This window comes from Syngnathus leptorhynchus, chromosome 3 (genome assembly GCF_054491065.1).
Source record: "Syngnathus leptorhynchus isolate UIUO chromosome 3, UIUO_Slep, whole genome shotgun sequence".
Classification (NCBI taxonomy): domain Eukaryota; kingdom Metazoa; phylum Chordata; class Actinopteri; order Syngnathiformes; family Syngnathidae; genus Syngnathus; species Syngnathus leptorhynchus.
In genome coordinates this window covers 17,827,726-17,853,150 of record NC_141197.1, presented here as the reverse complement: position 1 = coordinate 17,853,150, position 25,425 = coordinate 17,827,726, and the positions used below count along the sequence as shown (strand labels likewise).

General features: G+C 44.9%; 1 protein-coding gene across 6 annotated transcripts in view; it reads left to right on the top strand.

Moving 5' to 3' along the window:
- The window catches only part of akap13a (A-kinase anchoring protein 13a), a 64,123-nt gene extending 40,941 nt beyond the window's left edge, over positions 1 to 23,182 (top strand). For 3 of the 6 annotated variants that reach the window (XM_085908686.1, XM_085908689.1, XM_085908690.1), the window contains 28 exons: positions 3,472 to 3,617; positions 4,458 to 4,807; positions 6,533 to 6,710; positions 6,792 to 6,894; positions 8,361 to 8,403; positions 8,477 to 8,591; positions 10,601 to 10,766; positions 12,210 to 12,277; positions 12,397 to 12,466; positions 12,878 to 13,028; positions 13,151 to 13,287; positions 13,396 to 13,542; positions 13,647 to 13,903; positions 14,040 to 14,165; positions 14,289 to 14,406; positions 14,526 to 14,774; positions 14,860 to 14,936; positions 16,048 to 16,229; positions 16,762 to 16,844; positions 16,920 to 17,108; positions 18,389 to 18,541; positions 19,230 to 19,303; positions 19,733 to 19,777; positions 19,967 to 20,017; positions 20,117 to 20,389; positions 20,500 to 20,679; positions 20,750 to 21,041; positions 21,191 to 23,182. In XM_085908686.1, coding sequence (XP_085764812.1) covers positions 3,472 to 3,617; positions 4,458 to 4,807; positions 6,533 to 6,710; positions 6,792 to 6,894; positions 8,361 to 8,403; positions 8,477 to 8,591; positions 10,601 to 10,766; positions 12,210 to 12,277; positions 12,397 to 12,466; positions 12,878 to 13,028; positions 13,151 to 13,287; positions 13,396 to 13,542; positions 13,647 to 13,903; positions 14,040 to 14,165; positions 14,289 to 14,406; positions 14,526 to 14,774; positions 14,860 to 14,936; positions 16,048 to 16,229; positions 16,762 to 16,844; positions 16,920 to 17,108; positions 18,389 to 18,541; positions 19,230 to 19,303; positions 19,733 to 19,777; positions 19,967 to 20,017; positions 20,117 to 20,389; positions 20,500 to 20,679; positions 20,750 to 21,041; positions 21,191 to 21,243 — 4,076 coding nt within the window. In that variant the 3' untranslated portion in view covers positions 21,244 to 23,182. Of the gene's footprint in view, positions 1 to 3,471; positions 3,618 to 4,457; positions 4,808 to 4,879; positions 4,913 to 6,532; positions 6,711 to 6,791; positions 6,895 to 7,169; positions 7,296 to 8,360; positions 8,404 to 8,476; positions 8,592 to 10,600; positions 10,767 to 12,209; positions 12,278 to 12,396; positions 12,467 to 12,877; positions 13,029 to 13,150; positions 13,288 to 13,395; positions 13,543 to 13,646; positions 13,904 to 14,039; positions 14,166 to 14,288; positions 14,407 to 14,525; positions 14,775 to 14,859; positions 14,937 to 16,047; positions 16,230 to 16,761; positions 16,845 to 16,919; positions 17,109 to 18,388; positions 18,542 to 19,229; positions 19,304 to 19,732; positions 19,778 to 19,966; positions 20,018 to 20,116; positions 20,390 to 20,499; positions 20,680 to 20,749; positions 21,042 to 21,190 lie in introns of all 6 variants that reach the window. The other 3 variants (XM_085908691.1, XM_085908688.1, XM_085908687.1) reach the window with 3 other exon arrangements.
- Positions 23,183 to 25,425: the final 2,243 nt, after the last annotated feature.

Below are 25,425 nucleotides of genomic sequence, written 5' to 3'. Positions count from 1 at the left end.
AAAGACTTCTTAGATAAAGTGCGTTTGTAGCCGTCAGCTTCTCCGCTAACTCTGCATAAAGTAACCTTGTTGTCATGGAGTGTTTTGCTCAGATTGAACTTTTTTTTTTTTGCGTCCTCTGAGAATAAGTGGCTGGTGAACCAAAGAAGGGGAAATAAATGAAGCCCTTATCTGCAATCTGTGTCTGTCTGGAGAAAACACTTAAAGGTAGCGACTCCGAGTATGAAAATGTGGAAGGCAATGAGGGCGCTCGATGATAGGAAGGCCCGATGGCGGCTTTATCTCCTGCGTTATTTCTCACCACATTCATTTCCTCGGATGCGGATGATTTGTTGGGATCATATCTCTATATTATTTTTTCTTTCTTACATTTTCCCGCCGACCTTTCCGTGGCCTCTTTTTTTTTTTTTTTTACCCCTCACAGTGATGTCCAACACCTCTGATGTTGTGAAAGAGCGACTCGTGCTTGTCATGATCTGCGACACGTCTTGAATACAAACCCGCCTCGTCGGGTTGCATCCCCCGCGAGACGCGCAAGGATTTGCTGATGTCTCTCGCAGATGTGCCTTGAAACATAAACATTGTCGTTCCCAGTTATTCTAGTGACCTCCAGTCGCAGTAGAGGATGGAAAAACAATCCCCCGCTTTAAGAAATGCAAATATGTGCCATGCAGGTTTTTTTTTTTTTTTTTGGTCAAATGGAGATAAACCTAGTGTGAAATGCTCTCCTTGACATTGATGCGCTTTACTCAAAGGCTGCATTAACCCTCCGGGTCTTCATGCTCATTTACACATCTTAAATTGCTTAAGTAAGAACTGCAAACACAAATATGGAATTTGGTATTTGTGGCTACTACAAAAAAAAAAAATCTCAAGCGAAAAGAAAAGACAGTCAACCGTTTTTCTTGGGATACTTCCCAAATTGACTCTGTAGAACCTCCCAGATTTTTTTTCTTCTTCTAAATTTAAACTCCCGAAGCTTATTTTACCTTGCAATGTGAAATTTGATTGGCATTTGAGTGGACCGTCAAAAACGGTCTCAAGAACCTAAGTCTGCCGTTTTGGTCTTTGCACCCAGTTTCACATTGAAACATGAAATTTAGTCGGCATTTTACCATCGGAGTCGATTGAATTGGACAATGCAAACCCAGCCGGGATGACGATTGCGCTTTCCCTTTATTTGTCACCTGTTGCGGGTGTGTTTGCGACAGCTGTCAAAACTTGCACTAGCTTGCAAGGTTTAGTGAACAGTTGCGAGAGTGTGCACACACACACACACACACAAACACACACGCGCGCAATTGAAATGCTACATCCATATGAATAACCAAAGGTTAAGCCAGCTGTCAGAAGCTCGAGTCGCTTTCATGCCCGGCATGTTTAATGTCTCGTACGGATGTCTAAAAGTGAAGCCAACAGTCGCCTGAATATCATAATTAGCCACCACTGTCGCTAATAATGAACACAAACTTGCTTATTACTTATTTGTTGCTCTTGTCTGTTCGTTTTTACTCTTTGTGCTGTTTGATGTGCGTGTTGTGTACTGTCTAGTCACCGTGGGACGGTGGGAAACGTAATTTCGATCTCTTTGTGTGCCTGGCATGTGAAGAAATTGACAATAAAGCGGACTTTGACTTTGAAAAAACTTTATGATTGGGTGTCTAATAAAGTTGCATACAAAGTCCAGCCAGCAACTATTATCAGCATTTTATTTTCTGACTTTTATTCCAAAATAGTCATTTTGAAATTCTGTATACATAATTAAATGTTAAAAACGTAGTCATCGCCTCCATGCCGTGGTTCATCAAACAAAAAAAGACTGTCAAAGCTTTGCGGAATTAGCCAGGAAATGGCCGCCATCCCGCGAGAGCCGTAAAAGAATTTAACGTTTTGTGAAACAAAGCTCCACTGCATGCTCGGCTTCCTCTTTCAAAGGAAAATGATTGATAATTATTCAACTACAGCCGCTTCGTCCCCCTAATGAAGTCCCTCAGCGGTAGCCGCTCAGTCGACGTTCTCGGCTGCAGGATTTGTGATTGGAGCACCCCCTTGGTGTGATTCCCCTTCTTCTTTGGGGTCCACTGCAGTCTGACAGTCTGACAATTGTTCTTAACAATTGTTTTTTTGGAACGTACACGCCTTAACTCAAACCGATGTGAAATCGTCAAACGACATGACTGTTCAATTATATACCGCAGAATGTTCTGTTATTGCCACAATATACTGCCAGCAAAGGGCAGAGGTGCATGTCGGTTTCCATCACACTATTTTTTGTTTTGGTACTGTATCATATGAGTGGTTATATTAAACTGTAAAAACAAGTTGATTGCGTCGGTGACCTTTGACGCCAAGTGACGGAGGCACTTTTGTCATTATTGTTGAGTAATTGTCAATTTATTGTACCGAGCATGTTCAGTGGTTAAAGCCAAAATGCCTGAAAATAACATACGGTATGTTTTTCATGAAAATTGTACTTTGACTTTGGGGAAACTGTAATGTGACTTTAACACCTTCAATGTGTGTCAATGAAACGTCTCCATTTGTTTCCATAAGGGAGACAGGTCCCCGCGGTGTGTAAGACACACACACACAGACACACACAGACACGACCTTACATTTCCTCTCAGGGCTGAAAAATGTTCTATGGGAGGACAAAGAATAACTTCCTGTCTCGCAGAAATGATGCAAAATGAAAAAATGATGTCATCCATTTTGTGCCCGGACAGCGGCTAAAGTAAGCTCGCTGTTGTCGGGCTCTTGTGGATTCTTCCTCTTCCTTTGTTTCCATAAATGTACAAAAGCTCCTGCTCTTTGTGCTTTGCTTGTATGATGACGTTGGATAGAAAACTTTTTTTTTTTTTTAATATACTCTGTTATCTAAATTTTAGTTTAGCCTCACAGGATTAACTGTGAAAGTTTCCAGATAAAAAAAAAAAAAGATAACCTTTATGTGATTCATGAAATTCATGAAAACAAAAAGTTTGGTGGGTTGAAGTCTACAAAAAGTGTTTTTATTTTTCCTAACAACATGTGGCAGCACAAAATGCAACAAGAGGAAAAAGCTGAATGTGACAGCGTGACACCTCTGTTCAATTTAGTTTCGGAATGACGTAACTATCCATCCTCATGGGGCACGCCTCTGATACTACCTCCGAAGTGGGGAAATTGACTTGTTGACGCATGGAAAAAATGCAAGGCAGTGTGAAAAGGGTCTCAAAACACACAACCGGTCGTTGTTTTCCTTCACGCTTCACACCAGAGAGCTATTTTTTTTTTTACTTGTCAAAGACAGTCAGCCATTTAGCCAATTTGTCCTTTCACACCTTCTCAAATTTCAAGAGCTCATTTCACCCTCTTGCCCAACAGCCTTACTTATTGTGCTCACAGTGGGAAGTGACATGAATTGTTCTCAGAAACTTGCTTATCTCCAAGCTGTTCGACTTTTTTGACCATTGTGTCGTGTCTTTTCAGGGTCTTCGCGGTCAGCGACATTGCCCGCTTTGTCCAGCCGGACGATCAGCAGCAACAGTTGCTCCTCGACCACTCACAGAGACTCGGGTAGCGATGCCGAGAGCTTGCTGAGCGCCGAGGTGGGATACGACAGCGTCTTTAACAAGGTTTGACCTTTTTTTTTGACCTAGAAGAAAAACAAATGGTAAAGAACTCACGACAAGGTGGGAAAATACCATTTATCGACCCGGTCGCGGACACCTCGGCGTGCCACACGTGCATTTAGATCTTCTCCTTAACAACATTAAGTCCTAAATCGGGAGATGATTCCCTCTTTAAGTGCAGTCGGCCGGTCACGTGGCTCGCCTGGATGAACCCCGGCGGTCACGTGATCTCTGCGACTTCCCAGAGGAAGTAGGGCAGGCTGGCACAAAGCCCACCTTTCACTATTGGCTCTCCTGACAGACGTGTCTCTGTGACAGGCTTCTTGCGCCGCAGCTGGTGGCACAAAAGGCCACAGTTAGAGCTCGCACCTTCAAATGAACTCTTAATAGACTGTTTGTGCGTGTGCGTGCGCGCGTCCGTATGCGTCACCCGTTTCCCACCACACCAGATATTATTTAGCTCAAACACTCTTGATTAGGCAGTGACCCTGTGTGACCTTGCCGCACTAGCCGCCACGATGCTGACATTTAGCACTGGTTGGAAAATGTACACCTTCATTGGAAAGACGCATTTTGATACGTTTGAGAATATCCACGGAAATGAATCAAACATTTTACAGCTTGCTAAAAGGGGACCGACATTTGTGAAAATGATTAAAAATGTAAAAAAATATTAAAATGAGTGAAATCTAAAATGAGTAGTACATTTGATTTTGTTACACTGATATTTTTTTTTTTTTTTATGGCAAATGGTTAAAAAAGTGAAAGTTGCCCCCAAAGTTACTTTTTACCTTTCAAAGCAAAACAAACAACAGTCTTGTCATTTCACCTCAATTGTTCCAGAATGACGAGCGAGTGACGGGAGGTGACAGCACCAGCGAGGTGTCCATCTCCTGCTCCTCCACGGACGACACGGCCAGCGTGGGGCCGTCCAGCTCCAGCCCGGACGGTAGCCAGGGCCTGGGTAGCAGCGGCTGGAGCCCCGAGGGCAGCGTCCACCCGGGGGCCCCCGTGCCCGCCGCCGACGGAAGCGTCTCCGGGGACGCCGAGGAGGAGGCCAAGGACAGAGTGAGCGAGGTGCCGCGGCGCTCCTGTCTCCTGCGCAGCAGCCTGCGCTCCCTCTCGCCTCTTCGCCGACACAGCTGGGGACCCGGGAAGAACAACGGAGGAGGCCCTGCCATGAACCAGAGGAGGTAAACACGACCCCGAGTCGGTGGGAGAATTATCTTTCACTTCCTATCTTTGTCTCATCCATCACCTCCCAGCTGCAAAGGGAGACTGACACGTCATAGGAGAAGGTATAGATTTTATTTTCCTGTGTTCTGGTAGCTGCAGAAGCCCCACATGTGCATTTTCCCCAAACAACCGCTGCATTGTTGTTCTTTCCCCACAGGCAGCGGTTGTGGGTGTGGTGTGTGCTTCTTGACGCTCGGAATGCACAAGAACCACATGAGTGTTTAGTAGCTCATGTTGCTTAAAGAAAATATGACACACACATACAAGGAATGAGAAGAGCTTGTGGTCTGAGACTAGTGTTTTACAATTCCCTGAACGGACGCACACGAGACAGAATAGATGTCCTCGTGATTGGTGGTGTTTGTTGTTAATATCCAAACATGCTGCGGCGACAATGTCGGGAACACGTGGAAAGGCAAAACGGTATGTCGTTCAAACAATTAGGTGAACAAATGAAAATTGTCGAATTTGAATACCTGAGAGAAAAAGATAAAAGTCTTTCCATCCGTCAAAATCGCCCGGATTCGCTTGGCCCGTCTCATCGCTCATCCCGTCCATCAGTCAGTCAGCGGCCCATGTTAGCAGCTGCCTCTCTGATTCATGTTGGCAGACGACCTCGGGGCTCCGCAAAGCGCCGGGCGATAATAATGTCATGAAGCGGGCCTCGGTGTGACGGATACGTTTGCGGCCTACTCCCCGAGGATAGGTGAGCGCTTATCTGCACTCCGACAATCAGTCGAGTCAGGGGCGCTTTTGGTCCACTTGAGGTTAATTATGTTCCGATGTGACGGGCCGATGATTTGCTGGATAATGGGGTGCCATGCAAAACCTCAGGGCTGCGATGGAGATAAGAGAGATTTATCAGCGCTGCAGCCGGCCGGGCTAGCTCATCCCCGAAACGGAGCCGCCGGTTTTGCCTGCCTGTGATTGCCGCATTGGGATTTTCTTATTCAGCGGCCTTTGTATGCGTTGTGAATCCCGTTCAAATAATCGGTGTCAGTTTTCGTGACCGCTTATATCAATGGAAGTAATGGCCTAAATTCACATTTCAAGTCCTGTCCAACGACATCGCCAACGGCCGCCATTTCACTGACTGCGCGCGGTGCCTATTGTTTCTTTCCATTGGATGTTTTTGTCGATAACGCAGAGCTGCGACCTGAAAGTCGTCTCAGGTCATAAAGCGTCACATCATAAAGCTGTCGGATAGCTGGATAGCCTACTTTGAAGAATGTAGATCATCAAACAAGTCTGTTTTGGTGGTAGATATTTCATACTTAAAACACAAAACCTGAAACTAAATATTAAATTTGTATCGCTTCATTTTAAATGTTTTACATTTTATTTAAAGATGTATTTAATACTTGGGAAAAAAACGTTTTCACCATTTTAATTCTAAATCATGCCACTTGACATTTTTTCCCATTGATATTTATGGTATATATTTATTTTTTACTGATTTGTGTTTATTTTTGAATATTCATTTATGCCGATGTTTTTCAATTTACATCGATTTGACTTTTATGTGTACTGTATATGTTTTATTTCAATATGTGGCTATAAAAGCATAGTTTGACTTCGTTTTAGCCCATCGGTGCAAGCAAAAACACAACTAGTAAAACTGTAATTCAACCGATTACTTTGACATGACTGCAGGCCGTAATATTGTTTCTCTGTCGCCACAGTTACAGCCTGGAGGGCCTGAGCGGCAGCCAAGACGAAGCCCGTCGCCCGGCCAGTCAAGGCGCCCGCATTCTAGAACCTTCCAGAATGCTGCAGCACGACGCCGATGAGCGCGGCTCACTCGTGTCGCTCACGGAGGAGCAGGAGGAAGCGGGGCCGCCGTGCGGCCTAGAAAAGCAGGTGGGCTCTCACCAAGGCGCTCTAGTTTGGGCACGTTCTGTCGATTGACTCGTCTCACCCTGGACTCTCCCGCCGCTACAGAAATCGAGGCGCTATCGTCCCTTGAGGAGCAGCTGCCCTCCGATGACGCTGCCCCTCACCAAGTCTGTGTCCATGCTCGCCATCAGCCACAGGGACATTGACGGTGAGTGGCTGAGTTGATATGTGGCAATCGTAAAAAAAAAAAACCTGCGCTTCTACTAAAATGCGATTTGATGAAAACTGCACGTCAACACAGCTAAAAATCGGATTTGTCGTGATGTGTAAAAGGCATCTGGTTGAGGTGTGTTGTTTTCTTAGGAAGGGTGACCGCTTAAGAAGTGTTTTCTTAATATGTCATTGACCGCAACGTGGCAGAAGGCTTCTTAATTTGTGATTGAGCGCTTGCTTTGGTTCTTTTCCCGCCTGCGCCCTCACCAGTGGTGGGACGTCTGCGTCGGAGGAGGCGGATTTCCTTCTCCTTCAGCCTTTCCCCGATCCTCACTAAATCTAAGTCTCAGTCCCTTTACGGCGACTCGTCCACTAGCGACGATGACGATAACGTCAGTAAGTATTTAGCCGAAGGCCAACGGGATGTGCGACGTCACCCTTAGAACACCCTGCAGTTCCTTGTGCATCCAACAGGGGTGGGCAAACTGTGGCCCGTGTGCCGACAATGGCTTTTTTTTTTTTTTTTTAAACGTCATCTGTTTATGTAAGACAATAACAACAAAAATCTAATGTGACTTAAGGGGCAAACGTTTGCCCACCCTTGGCCTACCATGTGAAAATAATCATCCTTTTCGCCAGTTGACACTGGACTTTTATAAAAAAACAAATTTTTTTTAAATGTCCACGAGCACCAAAATGCACCAGCGTCCAGACGAGGTTGGCTGAGGCGGGAGAGCTAAAATATACATGGAAAGCTGAATTATGAATTGCACAGCCCCCTAAAAAAAACCCTCCTCATGCTTTATGCTGACTGGCTTGATAAAGTTCTTCTGAAAGTTAAGACTTCTTTCGTGGAGCTCAGCTCGACAAAGTTTAGTTTGCTGGTTTCTATTTGGAATGACAGCAGACATTTTGGAACAATTCATGACAAAGGGCTTACAAGCATTTAACGCAGATGCTCCGGGGACCGCAGGATATCGATTATTTAATTTCCTGCCCTGCTTTTTGGAGCCCGGACTCCTTAAACGTTGACCAGGCGGGAGAAATATTTGTGGCACTTAATTGTTTTTTTTTGTGACTCTATTTCTGCTGAGCAAACAGTTTCATATATTGTACAGCAATATATTGCAGACAAGCGTGCAGTGGACTTTTCAGTTTGAGTGGATTCTTTCTAGTCCTTCTGTTTGTTTCTGTTGTGGAAGGGTCGAGGTTGTCATGACGAACTGGCAAGAGTTGATGGCATTGAGTGACAGGTCTGTGTCGTGATTCAGGGAAAGTGCAGCCAAATGTATCTCACTTAAATCCGTTCACTGGGCTCCAGTACACTTTGGTTGCTTTTCTCCCTCATTTCTTTATTTCTTCGATCACCGCCTTTCCTACTACTTTTTGTTTTGGTAGAGCAGATATCCTTTGATGAAGCAGTGGCTTTTTTTTTTTTTGACCTACTTGTTTTCTTTGCAGGTATGAGATCTTTCTCCAGCCCTTCTGGGTCGCTCGCGTACAGGTCAGTGCATCTCTTTAGTGCTCACGTTATACAAAAGTCATGTGTGCGTTCTCATGAGTTTTTTGTTTTGTAGCATATCGGAGGAGGAGCCCGGCCCGCTGCGGAGCGACACCGAGGCGGGCAAGAGTACCACCAAAGTTAGCCGCACCTTCAGCTACCTCAAGAACAAAATGTACAAGAAGAATAAGGTGAGGCCGCACACTTGAATTTCAAATTCTCCTCATCAGTCACATGTATCGCCGTCAGTCGCCTTTTTTGGAACGTATAGTGATATCACGGTTAGCATGTCTGCGTCACTTATGGTTTTGAATTTTGGCTCTTGCTGCGCAAACTGGCCGGCTGTCGTCACAGCGTCAAGAGCAAAAGGCTGATTGCAGAAGTGCCGTCCTCACTTCCTATTTTAGTCACTCGGCGCAATGGCGTCTCGCTGCCGCTTCTTGTAGCCACCGTCGCCACTCAGCGATGTCATGCAGGGGGCTGATGCGGAGCCATGGCTTCTCGCTGAGGAAGTGGAAGGGCTGGCACCAGGTAGGGCGACCGGCATCGGAGGGCTAAACGTCTGGCGTCAGGACGGTCTTTGCGGCGACATCTCAAACGTAGCTTTCCAGTTGTTAAAGGTGTCGCAAAATGTGCTCCCTTGTGATTTGTCGCAAAATGTGCTCCCTTGTGGGGTTTTTTCCCCGCTTCTTGACAATCCCTGAAGTGGCAAAGACGTCGTCTTTTTTTATCAGACTTCGTGAGACTCGCTGTTTTTCCATTGTCGGTCAAAAAGTGCTTGTGGCAGGAAGTGCGAGTTTCGACACAGAGGTTCAGAAGAGTTGAGAATCGTGTAAACTGAAATAATGGCGTGTTCAAGCGTCTTCTCGTTGTTCAAATGTTCCTATTCTGAGGTCATCATGACTGTTTTCTTTTTTTGCCATCTTTTTAACTTTGGTGGTGGCATTGCAAAAAAAAAAAAAAAAGCCGAGCATGGAATTAATTATTTTGATACTTTTTGAAGTCTCAATGTGAAGCCACATCACGAATGTACTTAGTACAAGTTTCCACATATAGGTTTTCCACTGTAAGTTTCTTTTTCTGAGATTTGTGCCCGGGAGCCGTTGCCTTGTTAACCTGAGCTTTGGAAACACCGCTGTGGTCGTTTCCTCTGGGTTTGGGTGGATACTAAGTGACGTCAAGCCGTGAGAATAGGAACTCTTGTTCTTCTCCACATCACTTCATCGGAATTGCGATGAGCCGAAGGCAGCGGGGGTGACGTCATCGCTCTTTTCTGTCTATACAACAGTGCCCGATGAGGGAAAGGTCGGTCAAAGCGAATTCCCAGACGGAACGTCTCTGTCAGCTGTCACGCTTCCCGGGAGGAACCAGAGTCATCTTACAACTGTGTCATTCTTGATCATTGACGACATTTAAAGGAGCCGTATTATGGGAGATGAACTTCTCTGTTGTTTGTATGCAAATACTGCCCGGCCAGGCATCAAATGTGACTTGATTCCACCAACTTAGTCTTAAGTTGACTAGCTATTTCTAAACACGTGAGCAGTGAGCAAGCACTTCTGTGGCGACAGCTTCCAGCATAACCGCAGCCACAATTGGTTTCTCAAGTCAATATGATGAGAAGCTAGACTAAACCTGTCTGAGCTTCACCCCCCCCCTCCTTTTTTTTTTAAAAATATATATATATAAATGCTATCCAATTTGGGCGGAGCATGGCATCAAAGTTGGATAATTGTTTCATGCATTCACCCACGTCCTTTATCGCAGCTGTATTGTTTTGCAATGAAGTCGGTCGGTATAGTTTAGCAGCTGGTGTATAGTAAAAAAAAGAAAGAGGAAATGTTCATCAGGTGCATCCTTCCTCCTGCTTTCTGCAGTCTTGTCCTTTTTTTTTTTTTTTTTTGCAGACGGCACACAAGGTCAAGCTCGTGTTGGGTTTTGATTGTGAAAAGCGCCCAGAGTGAGCTCAACTACAAGATGTAATGAAGCAATTAGTTCTTTGCGTAAATAATGGGCCGCTTAATATTCCGGGACCCCCTGTCGGGGCCGGTAATAATGCCGCTCAGCTGGAATCCGGATTCCGATGAGGAATTTGCAAACATCCCAGCGTGTCTTTTTTTTTTTTTTTGTTTGTTTTTGTTTGACCGGCCTTCATGCTCCAAAGTCACTGTTTTTGTTTTGGTGTGCTCCATCTGTGCAGGAAAAGGAGAAGGACAAAAAGGAGAAGGAAGCCGCCAAGGAGAAAGACAAGAAGGCAGTCAACGGGCATCACTTTGCCGCCGTGTGCTCCGGCCAGGTGCCGCCGTGCTCCCACTGCTCCCAGTGTAACAAGGCCCTCAGCAGCAAGGAAGTCTTCCAGTGCACGTGTAAGTGCCGTCACGTGTCTCGCACAATGGAAGGAGATCAAGAAATTTGAAAAGTACATTGATCAAATCCATTGATGAAAAAGTGATTGTAGAAACAGCTGCAGAATCAGTCACAAGTCTGGTTAGTGCGACGAAAGAGAAGCAGGAAAGGGGATGTCACCGCTTACGCAAGATTTTGGCGCAACACTGTGAAAAAGCAGAAAGCAGCTTTCTGCTCATATGTCCCGTCATTGTGCTTCTGAGCGTGTTTCCAGGCAGATGCCGGCCTGGAAGACGTTCAGGCATTTGTACAGTCGCCCTTTTGTAAGAGCTCGAGGCAATGTGCGGGGCCTGCCGCCGCGAAATGTCATAAAAAACCCTCGTAAAAGCGTTTAAGAGGAGAAAATGAGTGTGGGTCTCCGAAGCAATAATGTGCCCGTTACATAATCTGCAAGGTGAAAACAACAACAAAAATGCTCAAGTATTCCATTAAAAACAATTAAAAATTAAAAACAAAAACAAAAATTGAAGCAAGAGGAATACATTAAAAATACAAAACAAACATTTAAATAAAAGATTGAAGTACAAAAAAAAGAGTAAAATCACGAATATATCTTAAAATACTAAAAATAAAATATGAATACATGAAAATAAAATTACTTTTTAAAGGTTTTGTAATTAAAACTTGAATGGATACAATTCAATTATGCAAAATATATTTTTTAGATAAATGTAAAAACCTAAAGATTACATATTAAATAAAGACAAAATACTACTAAAATACCCCAAAAATATAAATGTGCACTTTTAAGCAAAATACTAAAAGTAAAACTATAAGAAACGTAATTCTTTCTCTCTGACTCAAACAAGTGCTGTCATTGACATCATTGTGAAAGTAGGAAGTGAGCACTTTCACATAGAAGATGGCTGTTTTCATAATACAAAGGTTAGTCTTTGTTCGGGGGGTTATTTCCATTTTACCAAGCACAAAGTTAAAGGTCAGAGGTCATGTTTCCTTAAACGGATGCTTTTGATAGACACTAATTTGACAACTATTGTGACTGAATCTTTCGAACCTATATGTGTGTGAAATGGCCGGGCAGAACTTTTGTAATTGTTGCTTATCCTTAGTGCATTCAGTCCTCTCGAAGTGCACCTTTTTTTTAGCACTTTTCAGTAGTTAGGGAAAGATCATGTACGAGTCCCCATTGGAAACAAGAGTATATTTGTCCTCCAAAACTCTAGCCAAAATCACACTTTGGCATTCTCCCTCCGACTGAGAAACTTTCCCATGCATAGCAATGGCTAATGTGTTTGTCAGCCATCTTAGATTTCCCCCCTCAGTATTACCCCCGTGTTGCATCACACACCGCAATCTGCTTGTCATTAGTCGGCCAGTTTTCCAGCCACCACACCTTTTTTTCTTTTTTTCTTCATTCGTCGATCTGCTGCTTTTCTTTCCAGACTGCAACGCCTGCGTGCACAAGGGCTGCAGGGACGTCCTGGCCGTTTGTGCCAAGGTGAAGATGAAGGTAAAAATGCTCCACCGATGCGTTGGCATGTCGTCCTGTGGGCCAATACTTACTCTTTCTCTCTCTCTCTCTCTCTCCTTATTGCTCTCTCTCGCTCTGGTCTTTTTAATGCTGGCCAGTTGCCCAGGCAGCAGTTTAACACAGTGCCAGATTCCAGCTCCTTCCCTGGTGTCACCATGAGGAACAAATGTGAGTTGCGAACATCAGACGCAGCTGTAAACGTGCAGTCATGTGCAGCGATGTTAGCTACATACACACACACACACACACACACACACACACACACACACACACACACACACACACGCACACACACACAATGTCAAATGCCAATTCACCAGAAGCGCTAGAAACCATCCAGTACGGTGCAGCGCAAGTTGGACAGCACAACACCAGCAGTAGCATTTTGTTTTTCATGTAAAAACGTTTTGGTAATTAGTTTTTGTTTTATTACATGAATGGTTGAATTTTTTTCTTTTGAATTCATAAAAAAAGAATAATCCATTTCTGTTTCAACTTAATTAAAAAAAAAATGTTTAAAAATAATGATTAAAAAAAACAACAACAACTAACTGAACACTTTGCTCTTTTCCTGTCCAGCTTGCGGGACAAGGGAACGCCCCTGGTCAGCCGTCTTGTCCCCAGACGACCACACGTCTATGACGTTGCCGCAGTCGCGCCGCCACACCAGCCTCATGCCTTTCCACGGCAACAACTTGTCCAAAAGTCTGTCCATTAGCAACATTGCTGGGTGAGCTGGGCAGGACGATTTCTGCCATGACTGGCATCTTGCCATAATATTTGTACATTGACTTGAGCGCGCGGGTGTGTGTGTGTCTGTGTGTGTGTGTGTGTGTGTGTGTGTGTGTGTAGTCCAGTGTTTGACGAGATTCCCATCAAGGGCCTGCGCTATCTTTCCCAGTCCACCGACTCGCTCAACAGGACGAATCAGGTCACAGAGTCCATGGAATCACTCACCGACGAAGGTCATTACATACCATCGCAACCATGTAAATAAATGGAGACCGATTACGATGAGTGACGCATTTATTAAAAAAAACAAAAAACAAAAAAAAAAACAGATGGTAACCTGGAAGTTTGGCCGGTGCTCGTTGCAGGGACGGAGATGATTGACAGCCAGCTGATGGGAGAGTTTGAGGGTGAGGCCAAGGAGATGGAGGCTGACTCGTGGAGTTTAGGAGTGGAGCAGCAGTACCTGCAGCAGCTGGACCGCAATTTGGTCAAGAGGCAGGACGTCATCTACGGTACACACATGCCGCCACCTCACTCAAACCTTATGGATGATGAAGCCATCACGTCCAAATATTTTGATCAATTCGTGAGTAATTTTATTATATTTAATGGGCAGAGCTGATGCAAACGGAGATGCACCATATCCGCACGCTGCGCATCATGTCAGAGGTCTACAGCAAAGGTCTGCAAAAGGAAGTGCAACTGGAGCCGCAGATCCTGGAGCGGCTCTTCCCCGCCCTGGACGAGCTGCTGGAGCTCCACACGCAGCTTCTCCTGCGGCTGCTTGAGAGGAAGCGCGAGAGCCAGGCAGAGGTCGGGCGCTCGGAGCGAGGCGTCGTCGTCCACCGGATAGGGGACATCCTTCTCAGCCAGGTGAGGGACATCTTCAAATGGGCAATCAGGTGCCATCACGTTCACTTGCCAACCAAAACGCGTTCTAATGTTACGACGAATTGGGAAAAAAAAAATGCTTCCGCATCACTAACTTTGCAACCCATTATTTGCCAAGTTCTCTGGATGCAACAGCGAAAGCATGAAGAGAATCTACGGGAGGTTCTGCAGCCGCCACAATGAAGCCGTCAATCTGTACAAGGACCTTCTGACGAAAGACAAACGCTTCAAGGCCTTCATCAAAGTACGCCCATCTTATCTTCTTCTTCCCCGGTTGGAGTTTGTCAAACGACGGAATTCCCCCAAAGAGGCTGCTTCCAGCCAATTTACGACACAAATTGACGGATGTTCTCTTTGATTCATTTAGAAAAAGATGAGCAGCAGCATTGTTCGGCGTCTCAGCATCCCAGAATGCATCCTGCTGGTGACCCAGAGGATAACCAAGTACCCGGTGCTGATTCAGAGGATCCTGCAGCACACGAATGGTCAGACGAATGCAGTCACTGGCGACACTTGAACTCATTCATGCCTTAAACACAGTTACACTCGAAAGCAAAACCTGACTTGTCAGTTGACTGACTCAAGCACTTCCTCCTGGGCGCAGAGGGCGACGGCGACCACGAAGGGCTGGCAGAGGCGCTGCGCCTGGTAAAAGAACTGATCGCCGGGGTGGACGGCCGCGTCAACGAGCACGACAAGCGGCGGCGCCTGAAGGATTTTCACAGCCGCACCGACAGCAAGTCCATCATGATGATGAAGAGTGGGCAGATCTTCGCCCGCGAGGACCTGCTGCGGCGACGCCTCGTCCACGACGGCGCGCTGCAGCTCAAGAGCAGCCAAGGACGCCTCAAAGGTGGCGATACTTTCTTCCCTAATCATCCGGGGTGAAAAAAAAAAAATGCAGAAAACGTTTTAATGAGTCCTCTCTGTCTTCTCAGACGTCCACGCGCTCCTCCTGTCGGACGTCTTGGTCTTTCTTCAAGAGAAGGACCAGAAATATGTCTTCGCCATGCTGGTGAGCCAGAAAAGAAAAATCTCTATCACAAAACGAAATACACCAAATTCAAGTATGAACATTTCAAATGAAGTAAAATATTTATGTGGATACAGTGTTCTTTTGATCATTTTAATCTTAAATTTAAAAAGAAATAGTAAGCATCCTGCAAGTATCGCAGACAAAAATGTGTTTGGAAGAATGTGTGGGGAAAAAAAGAAAAGTCACTTGTCACAAAATTAAACATCGAATTCCCCAAACCGGCCTAATTTAAGACTCCAAATACCTTTCGCTTATATACCAAAACAATATTATGCCATGTATCACAGCCACGAGCGTTATTTTCCACCTTGCACCAAGAGTGAGTGAGAGAAGGGAGATGATGTGACCTGCAGCAATAAAACCCACACTCATCATCGTGAAATTGCCCAGCCATTTAAAAAGACAAAGAACATGTTTGTGGATCGGATTGGATCAGCCTTGGGCAAAAACACGAGCGGTGGTGGTGCGCAGACCTCCGCCAAGTCCAAACCATCCTCAAATTCAGCTCCACTCATGTCCTATAGATGGCAGTAATGCATGTTAAGTGAGTTTTCTGCAGCGCCATCTGCTGGATCTGATGGGCCACTGACCCACTTGGCCCCGATCCAAGCAATCTGTAACAAGAAAAAGTAAAACAGCTCAATTTGTTTTTAATTTTCCCTCGGCGCACTTTTGTGTTTTTTAATGGAATTCTGCAAACCAACCAGCGTGAAAAACAAACATCGACATACTTCCTCGTGGCCCATTACCAACAGCAAATATCTTTGGCCCTCCACCTACCTCGATGTGCCCATATTGATTAGAAGCGTTTTTACAATACTTTTTTTTTTTTATGTTGTTGGTTATATTTTATTTCCCTTGCGGATGAGGACTTTTACTATTTTATATTGTTCCCCATCCTTGCTCATTCCATCCCATGCTACTCTTATCATCTGCTGCTCACTTTTGATGCTTCTTGTCATTTTTCTTTCACCGCATTTCCTGCTCACTGGCTCATCATCATCATCATCATCACCACCGCCATCCTTTAATCATGTCATGTGTTTTTTCTTCCTTCCTCCTCCTCGGACCTCCCACCCACCCCCGGTAGGACCAGCGCTCGACCGTCATCTCGCTGCAGAAGCTGATTGTGCGCGAGGTGGCCAACGAGGAGCGCGGCCTTTTCCTCATCACGGCAGGGATCGAGAAGCCGGAGATGATGGAGGTGCTGGCCAGTTCGAAGGAGGAGCGCAACGCCTGGATGCAGTTGATACAGGACGCCATGCAGTCCATGTGAGTACCCCCCCCCCCCCCCCCCCACTAAACACATCGATGGACGCTACAAAAATCTCATCAATTGTGATGTAGAAAAAAAAAAAATCTGATTTGAGTACGGCAATGTACAGTGCATATTATTCACAGGTCACTAATAAATTTGTGTATTTGTATTTTCAATCTCTGCAATTCATTTGCAAGCAATGTGCTTAAAAGGTTAACTTTGTATTTCTTGCATTCTTTCTAAAAAGGCCCTAATAGGCCACAAGAGGATTTAAAAAGCAAGTCTGAGAAGAGTCTCGCATATTCGGGGATTAACCGCAAAAGAATTGCTCCTCCAATTTCCAAAATTGCTCCTCCAATTGAAGCAATTGATTAGCAAAACTGCTCCTCAAAGGGGGGGAAAAAAAAAAGCTGTTTTGCCGGTTTGGATTTAATAAACTTTAACTACCAGCTGTATGAATAATCTCAGGCTGGACTGTGTTTTTATTCATAAAAGGTTCTGTGAAAGTTAAAATAAAAGTTCATGCGTTGCCATCGTGCGGCACAGGGAGAGGGACGAGGACGAAGGCATTCCCAGCGAGACGGAAGAGGACAAGCGACAACTGGAGATCAAAGCCAAAGAAATAAGAGGCGAGTTAGCAAATGAATCCAAAAATGTCCTCTGCTCTTCTGGCAATATTAAACTGTCCTAAATCCCTCCTTTAGATTTAATGAAGCAGAAGGATTCCGAGATCATGTCCCTGCTGGAGGAGAAGGTGCGGCTCTTCCGGGGCATGTGTGAGGGCTCCAGCCCAGTGGAGGAGGCCTGCCGGCCCAACGAGCCCTTCTTCAGGTCGCCCGGCGGGCCGGTGCCACCCAGCGGGTCCTGCATCATGAAGGACGCCCTCCAGGAAGGTAAGCGGAGGAGGCTTAAATACCGCCATTGAGTCTTGTGCTTGGTAAGGATGCCCGAAATGTTTGTTATTGCTTCCAGGCCCTGCTGCTTCTCTTCTAAATGCAAATTATTCTCACACTCCATTGTCCTTAAGGACACAGCTGCAGTCAAGACTGCTTCTGTTTCTCCGACAACACAATTCGGCAACTTGGGCGCCGAAGTGACTTTTAATGTCTTTTTATACCGCGCAACTTCCCGCGTGCTACGCTAGCACACGGAGAATGCCGCGATAAGGATTCGGAGCATATGTCTCCATAGAAATAAATGGCACCACTAGAAATTCATGATGACTTCCATTTAGCGCATGATGTCACGAGCTCCTTTTCACTTCTCACCCTGCACATCACAAGTCAACGGAACATCTCGAAATAACCCAAACAATTGTACACGACGTACCGATGTGATTCCGTACACTATGATATAAATAATGCCGTGGCGGCTCTTACCGGGTTTTTATGATAAATGCCATTTTTATAGATAGTGGACAGAACCTGGAGGATGAAAAGAAAATAAAAATTGGGAAAAAATGTCTATCAGTCATAAACCGGCGCCGCATAGGCAGCATGATAATCATCTTTGCCCCATCTGAACCCCCCCACCCCTCCCTCTGTCTGATTTTCCATATCACGACCGAGTACAAAAAACAGGAGAGCCTCGCCCTCCTTCACGGTTGTCTTTGTTTGTTAACATGTACCGTAGCAATTAGCGGTAATGAACATTGCGAGTCGACGTAGAAAACCATCAATTCAAGGCCCGTTGAAGATGTCTCGTTTTGTACTGCGGTTCTTTTGCTTTTTGCACGCGTTCCGCCTCATTTCATCCGAGCACGCTAACGTGATTTCCACTTGATTAAAGAAAATACACGTTTGCCCCCCCACCCCCACCCCACCCCCCACCATCCTCCTGTTAAACAACAATTTAGCCGTCCTAAAATTATTCACGGTACTTCACTTTCTTCACATTGTGTTTCAAGCTTAGAACAAAATGAGATGTTTTCCCTTCCAAGTGGCTCGACGCGACGAGCCCATAAGGCCGCGTATTGCCAACGTGGCAGCAGCAGTGATGTGATTACTGACGCGCGCACACGCACACACCGAGGTGAAGTCTCGTCAACATATTTGAATGTGAAGTACGTGGAACAGGTTGTTGCTTGGCAACGGCGAGTGTAACTCCGTTAGGCGGATGATTAGTTTACTGACCGTACATTGATTTTTGTCTGCTCGTGTGTGTTGCGCAACAGTGGAGACGCTGCAGAGCCTGGTGAACAGCAGCCTGGGCGGAGCTATGGCCGGCGTCCAAGACGGCGGAGGCGGAGCGCCCGGCTCGGGGTGCCTGCCCCGACGGGCCGAGACCTTCGGCGGCTTTGACAGTCACCAGATGCACCTCAGTAAGAGTAAGTGTGCTAGGTACAGTCACGCCACCAAGTGGGAGTCGTGCTCCGTTTTTTGATTGAGGTATTAATTCAAGGTCCCACCTTTTTCAAGGTAATTTGAGTTGGAAATGCCCTGCAAGCAATTTCCGGAGCTATTAAAATCAAATGGGGGAAAGAAAAAAAAAAAACACCTGCAAGAGTAGACAGCTGGATTTCTCAGTAATATTCAATATGAGAAGAGCCCCTATTGGATTGCTTTTTGACTTGAATCGAATATGGAAAAGGAGCTTTGCTTTGATTGGTGCTAAGCTGTCTGCTGGCGGCCAAGTATTCATCGAAAGCCATTCATTCATTCGTTCCTCAAGTCTTGCGAGGTTGCAGGTGATGCAGTTTTAGCTCGGCGCGCCGTCGTCATTTTACCTGAGTCGAGTGGGCACGAGGAGAGAACGTGCTCACGGAAGATGTGCCACTCTGACATTTGCTCCCATTTCAAACGGCGTAAACATCCAATTCAAACAAGGTCGCTGACTCATTGGCGTTGTGCAAAAAAAATGTGGGAGGGGAGGACAAATATTTTGTGCATGATGGCAGTTATTTCAAGACTTCCACATTATGCGCTAAAATATGTTCAAGAAATGTTAGCCTCTATCATGTCGCTGAATGAGATATGGATCCTAATCTGTCTGTCTGTCTGTCTGGTGTCCTGCAGACGGAGACAAAGACGAGAGCGAGGACGCCGTCAGGGACCTGCGGAGAACTGAATCCGACAGTGTCCTGAAGAAGGTACGCACGCATAGCTGCAGATTTTTTGAGGCATTCCATTGTCCAGGATGAGCCAATTTGGCAACTATATAATTTGAACGTGGAGTGGAATTTATTCTCGGATCCCTTGGATGATTTTTGAATTGTTCCTTTTTTTTTTTTTCGTCAAAGACATCGACCGTCAACTGTGTATTATTTTATTTAGTTGTATTGCGCGCAGGGACGGTTGTCATGAATCACGGGCACACGTTACGTAATAATATTAATCGCCACATAACTTGGTGGTTTCTTGTCAATCTGGCCGTTTTTCGGTCCCTCTGTTACATAAGTGTTACATAATGGTCTCCTTTTTTTTTTTTTTTTTACAACAGGGCAGGCACACGCAGACACTCAAAAGCACCCACACTCGCACGCTGACACTGATTTTTGTCTTTGCGTGTGTGTCGGCAGGGAGGAAACGCCAACCTGCTGCAGCTGCTCAAGAGGAACAGCGAGGTAAAGCAGCCACTTCCCGTCGCTAACCCGATTAGCTAGGCCGCTGTTGACATGGGAACCAGCCAAGTTGGCGTTTTCCACCTCCGCGGAGCTTCGTCTCACAGGACACGTCGACACACTGCCCGTTTTTGTAAATGGTAGATCGCCTGTAAGTCAATATGTATTGATGATGTCAATATTCATCAACAGCAGGTGCTCCACAGCGTCTCCAACCTGCACTTCCTGCTCAGCACGCTGCAGGTCGGACACTATATTTATCATTTTTGTGTCTTTTACGGAAATATTTAGTTGTCAGAAATGAGCCAATGTCTTTGGGTCTGATGATTTTTTTGGGTGTAGGCAGTTGTGGTGCAGCAGGACAGCTTCATAGAGGACCAACGTCAGGCACTGAGCGAACGTTCGCCGTCGGCGTGCTCGTCGTCGCGGCCCTCCTCGCGGCCCAGCTCGCTGATCGAACAGGAGAAGCAGCGGAGCCTGGAAAAGCAGCGGCAGGAGCTGGCCACACTGCAGAGGCAGCAGTCGGCGCACGCCGAGGAGCGGCGCCGGCGTGAGAAAGAGTGGGAACTCAGGGAGCGCCTTCTTGGCGACAAAGAGGCCATGATCAAAGTACAGGTGTGTTAGGTCCAAGATGAACAACAGGAAAATTTGACAAAAACAAATCAACATTCCTAGCCTCACTGATGTATTAGCACGTATAATAAATGAAGCGGCTGTCGTTGCAGGAGGAGGGTCTGTCCAAGCAGCAGCGGGCGCTGGACGACGACAGGCGGGAGCTGGCGACTCGGAAGGAAGACTACCAGAGGGACCTGGAGAGGCTGCGAGATTCCCAGAGGAAGCTGGACAAGGACAGGGAGGCCCTGCAGAGGCAGCTCGACAAGATGAACGAGCTGCGACGCGCTGAGGTAAGCTACTTTGAACAGGATCAAGTAGAAATGTGGGGAAACATCGTGCAATGTGACGCTCCATTTGCAGCGGACTCCCTCCACCGCTTCGGAAGAGTCCCAGTTGGCGGGAAGCTGCCAATCTCTGGATCAGGACCCCGCGGCGGACGTGTTCTCCTCGTCCTCCTCGTCTTCATCGTCGCAACGCTGCAAGGCCAAGACGCGCAGCCTCAACCCTTTCACGTCCTCATCGTCTGGGGCCAGCGTCCCGAAGGGCGGCGAGGCCAACACGCAGCTCTCCAAGAGCCTGCTGCAGCTGGCCAAGAATCGTGGCAAGGAAGGCAAAGACAAGCGCAAGAAGAAGGTCAAGGGACAGGCCGCAGGTACAACTCAATCCGAGTTAAGAGGGTGTCTTTGGTATTAATGTTCATTTTTATTGGGGGGGGGGGAGCACAGAAATGAAAAATGAAATAAACACAATAATGGGTAAATTGTTCTTTCGTCCGTAACATTTTAACATTGTCAATTCCAGAGCCCCAGCAACTGTCAGAGGCTCCTCTGGATGGAGAGATCTTCTTCTGCTGACTCTCATCCTCCTCATCCTGGACTTTCCAGCAGGTCTCGCAAGAGACTTGCTCCAAACTTGCAGCACGTAAGCAAACCACCACAAAATGGCCACCGTTGATTTTTTGACCCCATCTTTTCTTTACCTCCACTCACTCGTTCTCGTAAACAAACTCTTTGGCTAGTGCGTTGATTGGCGAGCGCGCACACACAAGTTGTAGCGATGGTTCCAAAGCAAACAGACGGGAATGTCAACAAGCTCCATATGGGCGCCGCAGCCTGAGAACTGAAAGCAATTTCACTTGAAAACACCACACCCGCGGCTGGGAGCGTCAAGGGAGGGAAACATGCCAAAATAAAAGAAAGCATACAAACTCCACGTGGCTTTACTTTGAAAAGCCAGTCGCGGGCACCGTCAGCCAGTGGAATTATCGCAAAAGTTTTTAGCCTTGGCCGTTAGCGTCAGTTTTGCCGCCAAGCACTTTGCTTACCATTTTCTTGTTGTTGTTGTTGTTTTTGGTACAACTTGAGGAGACCATCTTGGTTGTTTTTTTTAAAGTGGCAACTGAAAAAAACATGTCAAAGACATCCAATTTAGTCACAAAATGTTGCCATACCTTGTTTTATTTGCGCTGAACCTTGTCGTCCAACCAAAAGAGTCTACAGTGCTGCCGCATTTTGTGCTAAAGAGCCTTGAAATACAACAAAAAAAATCTAAAATTGATCAAATTCTGAGATTTTGTTTGATATCAAAAAGCCTGTTAAGCCGAATTTTGTCTCCGCATTCCTTGTTTTTCTGAATGACAAAATTCAGAGTAACTTGTTTTATTCATGTTGAATGTTGTCCAATGTGAGGTGTAAAGCAATTTTGTTTTTATCCCCCAAAAATACATTCCTTGTTTTTCCGATCCAAATCTAAACATCAGACTCGTCTTTTTAAGTCCGTACGAAGAACCCGGCAGCACATCAAAATTGTGAGATCCGCGTTGTACATTAGAGAACTAGCAGCTGCTGCCAAATTTGCTGATTTCATTTCCTTGTTTTCCTAATAGAAGATAATCAGTAATTAACTATGTTATCGTATCCTATTTGGCCAATACGAAATGAGATGAACCTCGTTAACACGCTTTTGAGCTTAAATCTGTTTCTTTGCATAATACACCACCAAATTTCAAGACTTTTTTTTTCATGTACATTTTTTTTGTCTTCAAAAAAAAAGCAACTATAACAATCCCAAAATTCTGTTCCAAATCAGCTGATTTGTAGAATGCTTTTCCATCAGACTGCTGCTCCGCTAAGCCGCCTCTGAATTTAATTGTTTGTTAGTGTGTAATGAAAAGCACATACTGTCAAATGTTGTCTTTTTATACTTAAAAAAAAAAAAAAGACATTTCTGCTTTTCCAAAGAATAAAAAAATTTACAGTTAGGACTTTTGATTTCTACCAAATTAATTAAAAACTTTGACTCCTGGGGGGGGGGGGTCTACTAAATAAATAAACAGATAGCTAAAAATCATTTGGTGATACATTGGACAATGCCACTAACCAGATTAGAATTTGATATGACTTGATCTGTTAGTTACCTGCAGGACAGGTAAAAGGAGACAGGAAGTTGAAGCGACTATTTTTTTTTCTTTCTGACTTTAATAGAAAGCTCCGGAACCACCAAGGGGCACTGTGGATTATGATGTTGTTGTTTTTTTTTGTCTGTGACCTATTGATCCCATTTTAATGCATAAGTAACAATGAGCAGAAGACAGCAGCTTAATTGTGGAAGGACAAATAGAGCTTCCTACTTCCTGTAAGGGACAATCAAGACTCCGCAGAGCCTTTTTTTTTTTTTTTATGTTTTCAATGAGCTAGTGGCGAAATGCACTAAAAGATGGAAGAGCTTGCTTGTTTAAGTCTATGTGAAGAAAAAAAAAATACAAATGTAAATATGATTTATGTATAAAACAAATCCAATGTAAAAAGTTGCTTTGTGATTTATTACAATATTTTTTAAGGATGTTTTATTTATGTTCTATGTTCCCCCTTTGGGGATGGTAAACAATGTAAAGTGATGTCTCTCACCTAATAAAAAAATATATACATACAAGATGTTTTGGAGTGATTGAAATTTCGAATTAAACGAGAATTCGGGCTTTATTGAAGAAGTGAACATGAATATGGTGGCTGCTGCATGCTATGCTAATGTGTAGTGTAAGTGTTTAGATGCTGATGCTGTGATGAGTGCAGAACAGATGGACTCTACTGTGATGGATGCCTTCCAATCAGCTCTGAAGAGATCAATGAATGTTTTACTTACAGAGCTTGCAGTATTGATTTCATTTGCAAAGCAAACTATACCTCCAACTTCTTTGCTTTGTGTAAAGCTTTGCTTTAGAACAAAAACAAAAAAATCATATTTCCTGTTCCTTTTAATAAATAACAATTGTAATAATTGAGATTTTGTTCCTTTAAATAACAATTGTAAAAATGTAGAAAATGATCATGTATCATTTTTCAATGATGCTCAATATCCTTGTCTATAAAGAGCAGCGAAATATCATCTCCCAAAATCCCATCCCAGTCCATTTATTGTATCGTTTCAACTCTTGTTGATGCTAGCCTCGCCTATTTAACATTTCAGTCACATTCTTTGGTGTAAAGCGTTTTCCCCTCTGTCAAACACAGCCCTGAAATTGAGCATGCAGCAAACACATCCTTGTCGTTTCCTGAAGGGAGGCCACAGATGCCCTCCCTTCCCTGTCATGGCTGCCATGACTGTGTCGACCAGTAGGGGGCAATGTGGCCGTGTGGCCTGTTGATTTTGCTGCAGTGAGCCAAACAGATCACATGATATCTGACTTCTCTCAGGAGGCATTTTGGTGGCGGGCGAGAGTGTTTACTGATGATAATGCAATTAATTAAAGGGCCAATCATTTTTAGCCGGCGTGTGGATGTGTTGTATTTGTTGGATGTTCTCACGCTTTGGTCGGCAACAGATGCATTTCCTTCCTCACTTTCTGAACACTGTTCATTTAAACAGTAATACTTAACAGACTAATTCTTTGTAAATTCACCCATTTGGTTTGAAGGCCTCTTCCAAAATTGACAGCAACAGCAGTGGCTTTTTTTTTTGTAATGGTAGGAACAGGAAATGTAGTTATCTTTTCTATCATAAGAAGACCCACACAAAAAAAAAAAAAAAAAAAACATGCCTGAAGAGACACCAAAATGCTGTCAATATGGATTAAAGCACACAAAATCCACTTGGGCAGCACCTCTCGGGATTCTTTCAAATACAGCTTGGCAACATACAATTGAGCTGTCATGTCTATCATCAGTTGACCTGCAAAAACATCTCAAGAACCCCCACGCCCCTAAAGACACCAAAAAATCCTGCCTTCCTTTTTTTGGTTTCAAGCTGACATTTTAGGATCATTTCCACGGTTGCATCAAAAGCTAACACTTCATTTGCTGTCTCTCTCTCTCTTTGGCAAGTGCATTGGTTTCATGTGGCGGCAAATCAAGTACTCTGTTGCTATTAGCAGCGTGGGGTGGAAGGAGAGACAATGGAGGAGGTGGATGAGCGGAGAGGTTGGCCGACTGAGAGCAGATGAATACAGACAGCTGTAAGCATCGCTGGCAAGATGGATTGCATGACAACGCTTGGGGTGAACGTGAGGCGAGGCGAGGTGAGCGTTACCTCTCTCTCTCTCTCTCTCTCTCTCTCTCTCTCTGTCTCTCTCTCTCTCTCTCTCTCTCTCTCTCTCTCTCTCTCTCTCTCGGGCTTGACGTGTACGTGACGTAAGTACGTCGTTTAGTGGAATCTCGAAGGTCAACAGGTATAAGATATAAAAATAGAAATGAAATCATTTTACTTTGTGATGCGTGACAGAAGTGCGTGTAAAAATAAGTAGTGTGTAATTCGTGCAATCAATTGTATTTTGGCCCTCATTTGGGGGATTAGAGCATGTCTTCACCTTCTGCCAAGCCATCATTAGGCAAGGGAACTTTATTTTCATTCACAAGATGTGCTTCACATGAAATCTATTTTAAAAGCATTTGCAAACAAACTAAAGACATTTCAAAACACAAATAGTGCAATTACTAAAAGAACATAAAGTGCAAAATATTTATTTTGAAAAATTGCTTTGAAAGACATCAATCAGTCATTGATGGTGATGATCATTTTTCGAAACTTGGATTTAAAATCAT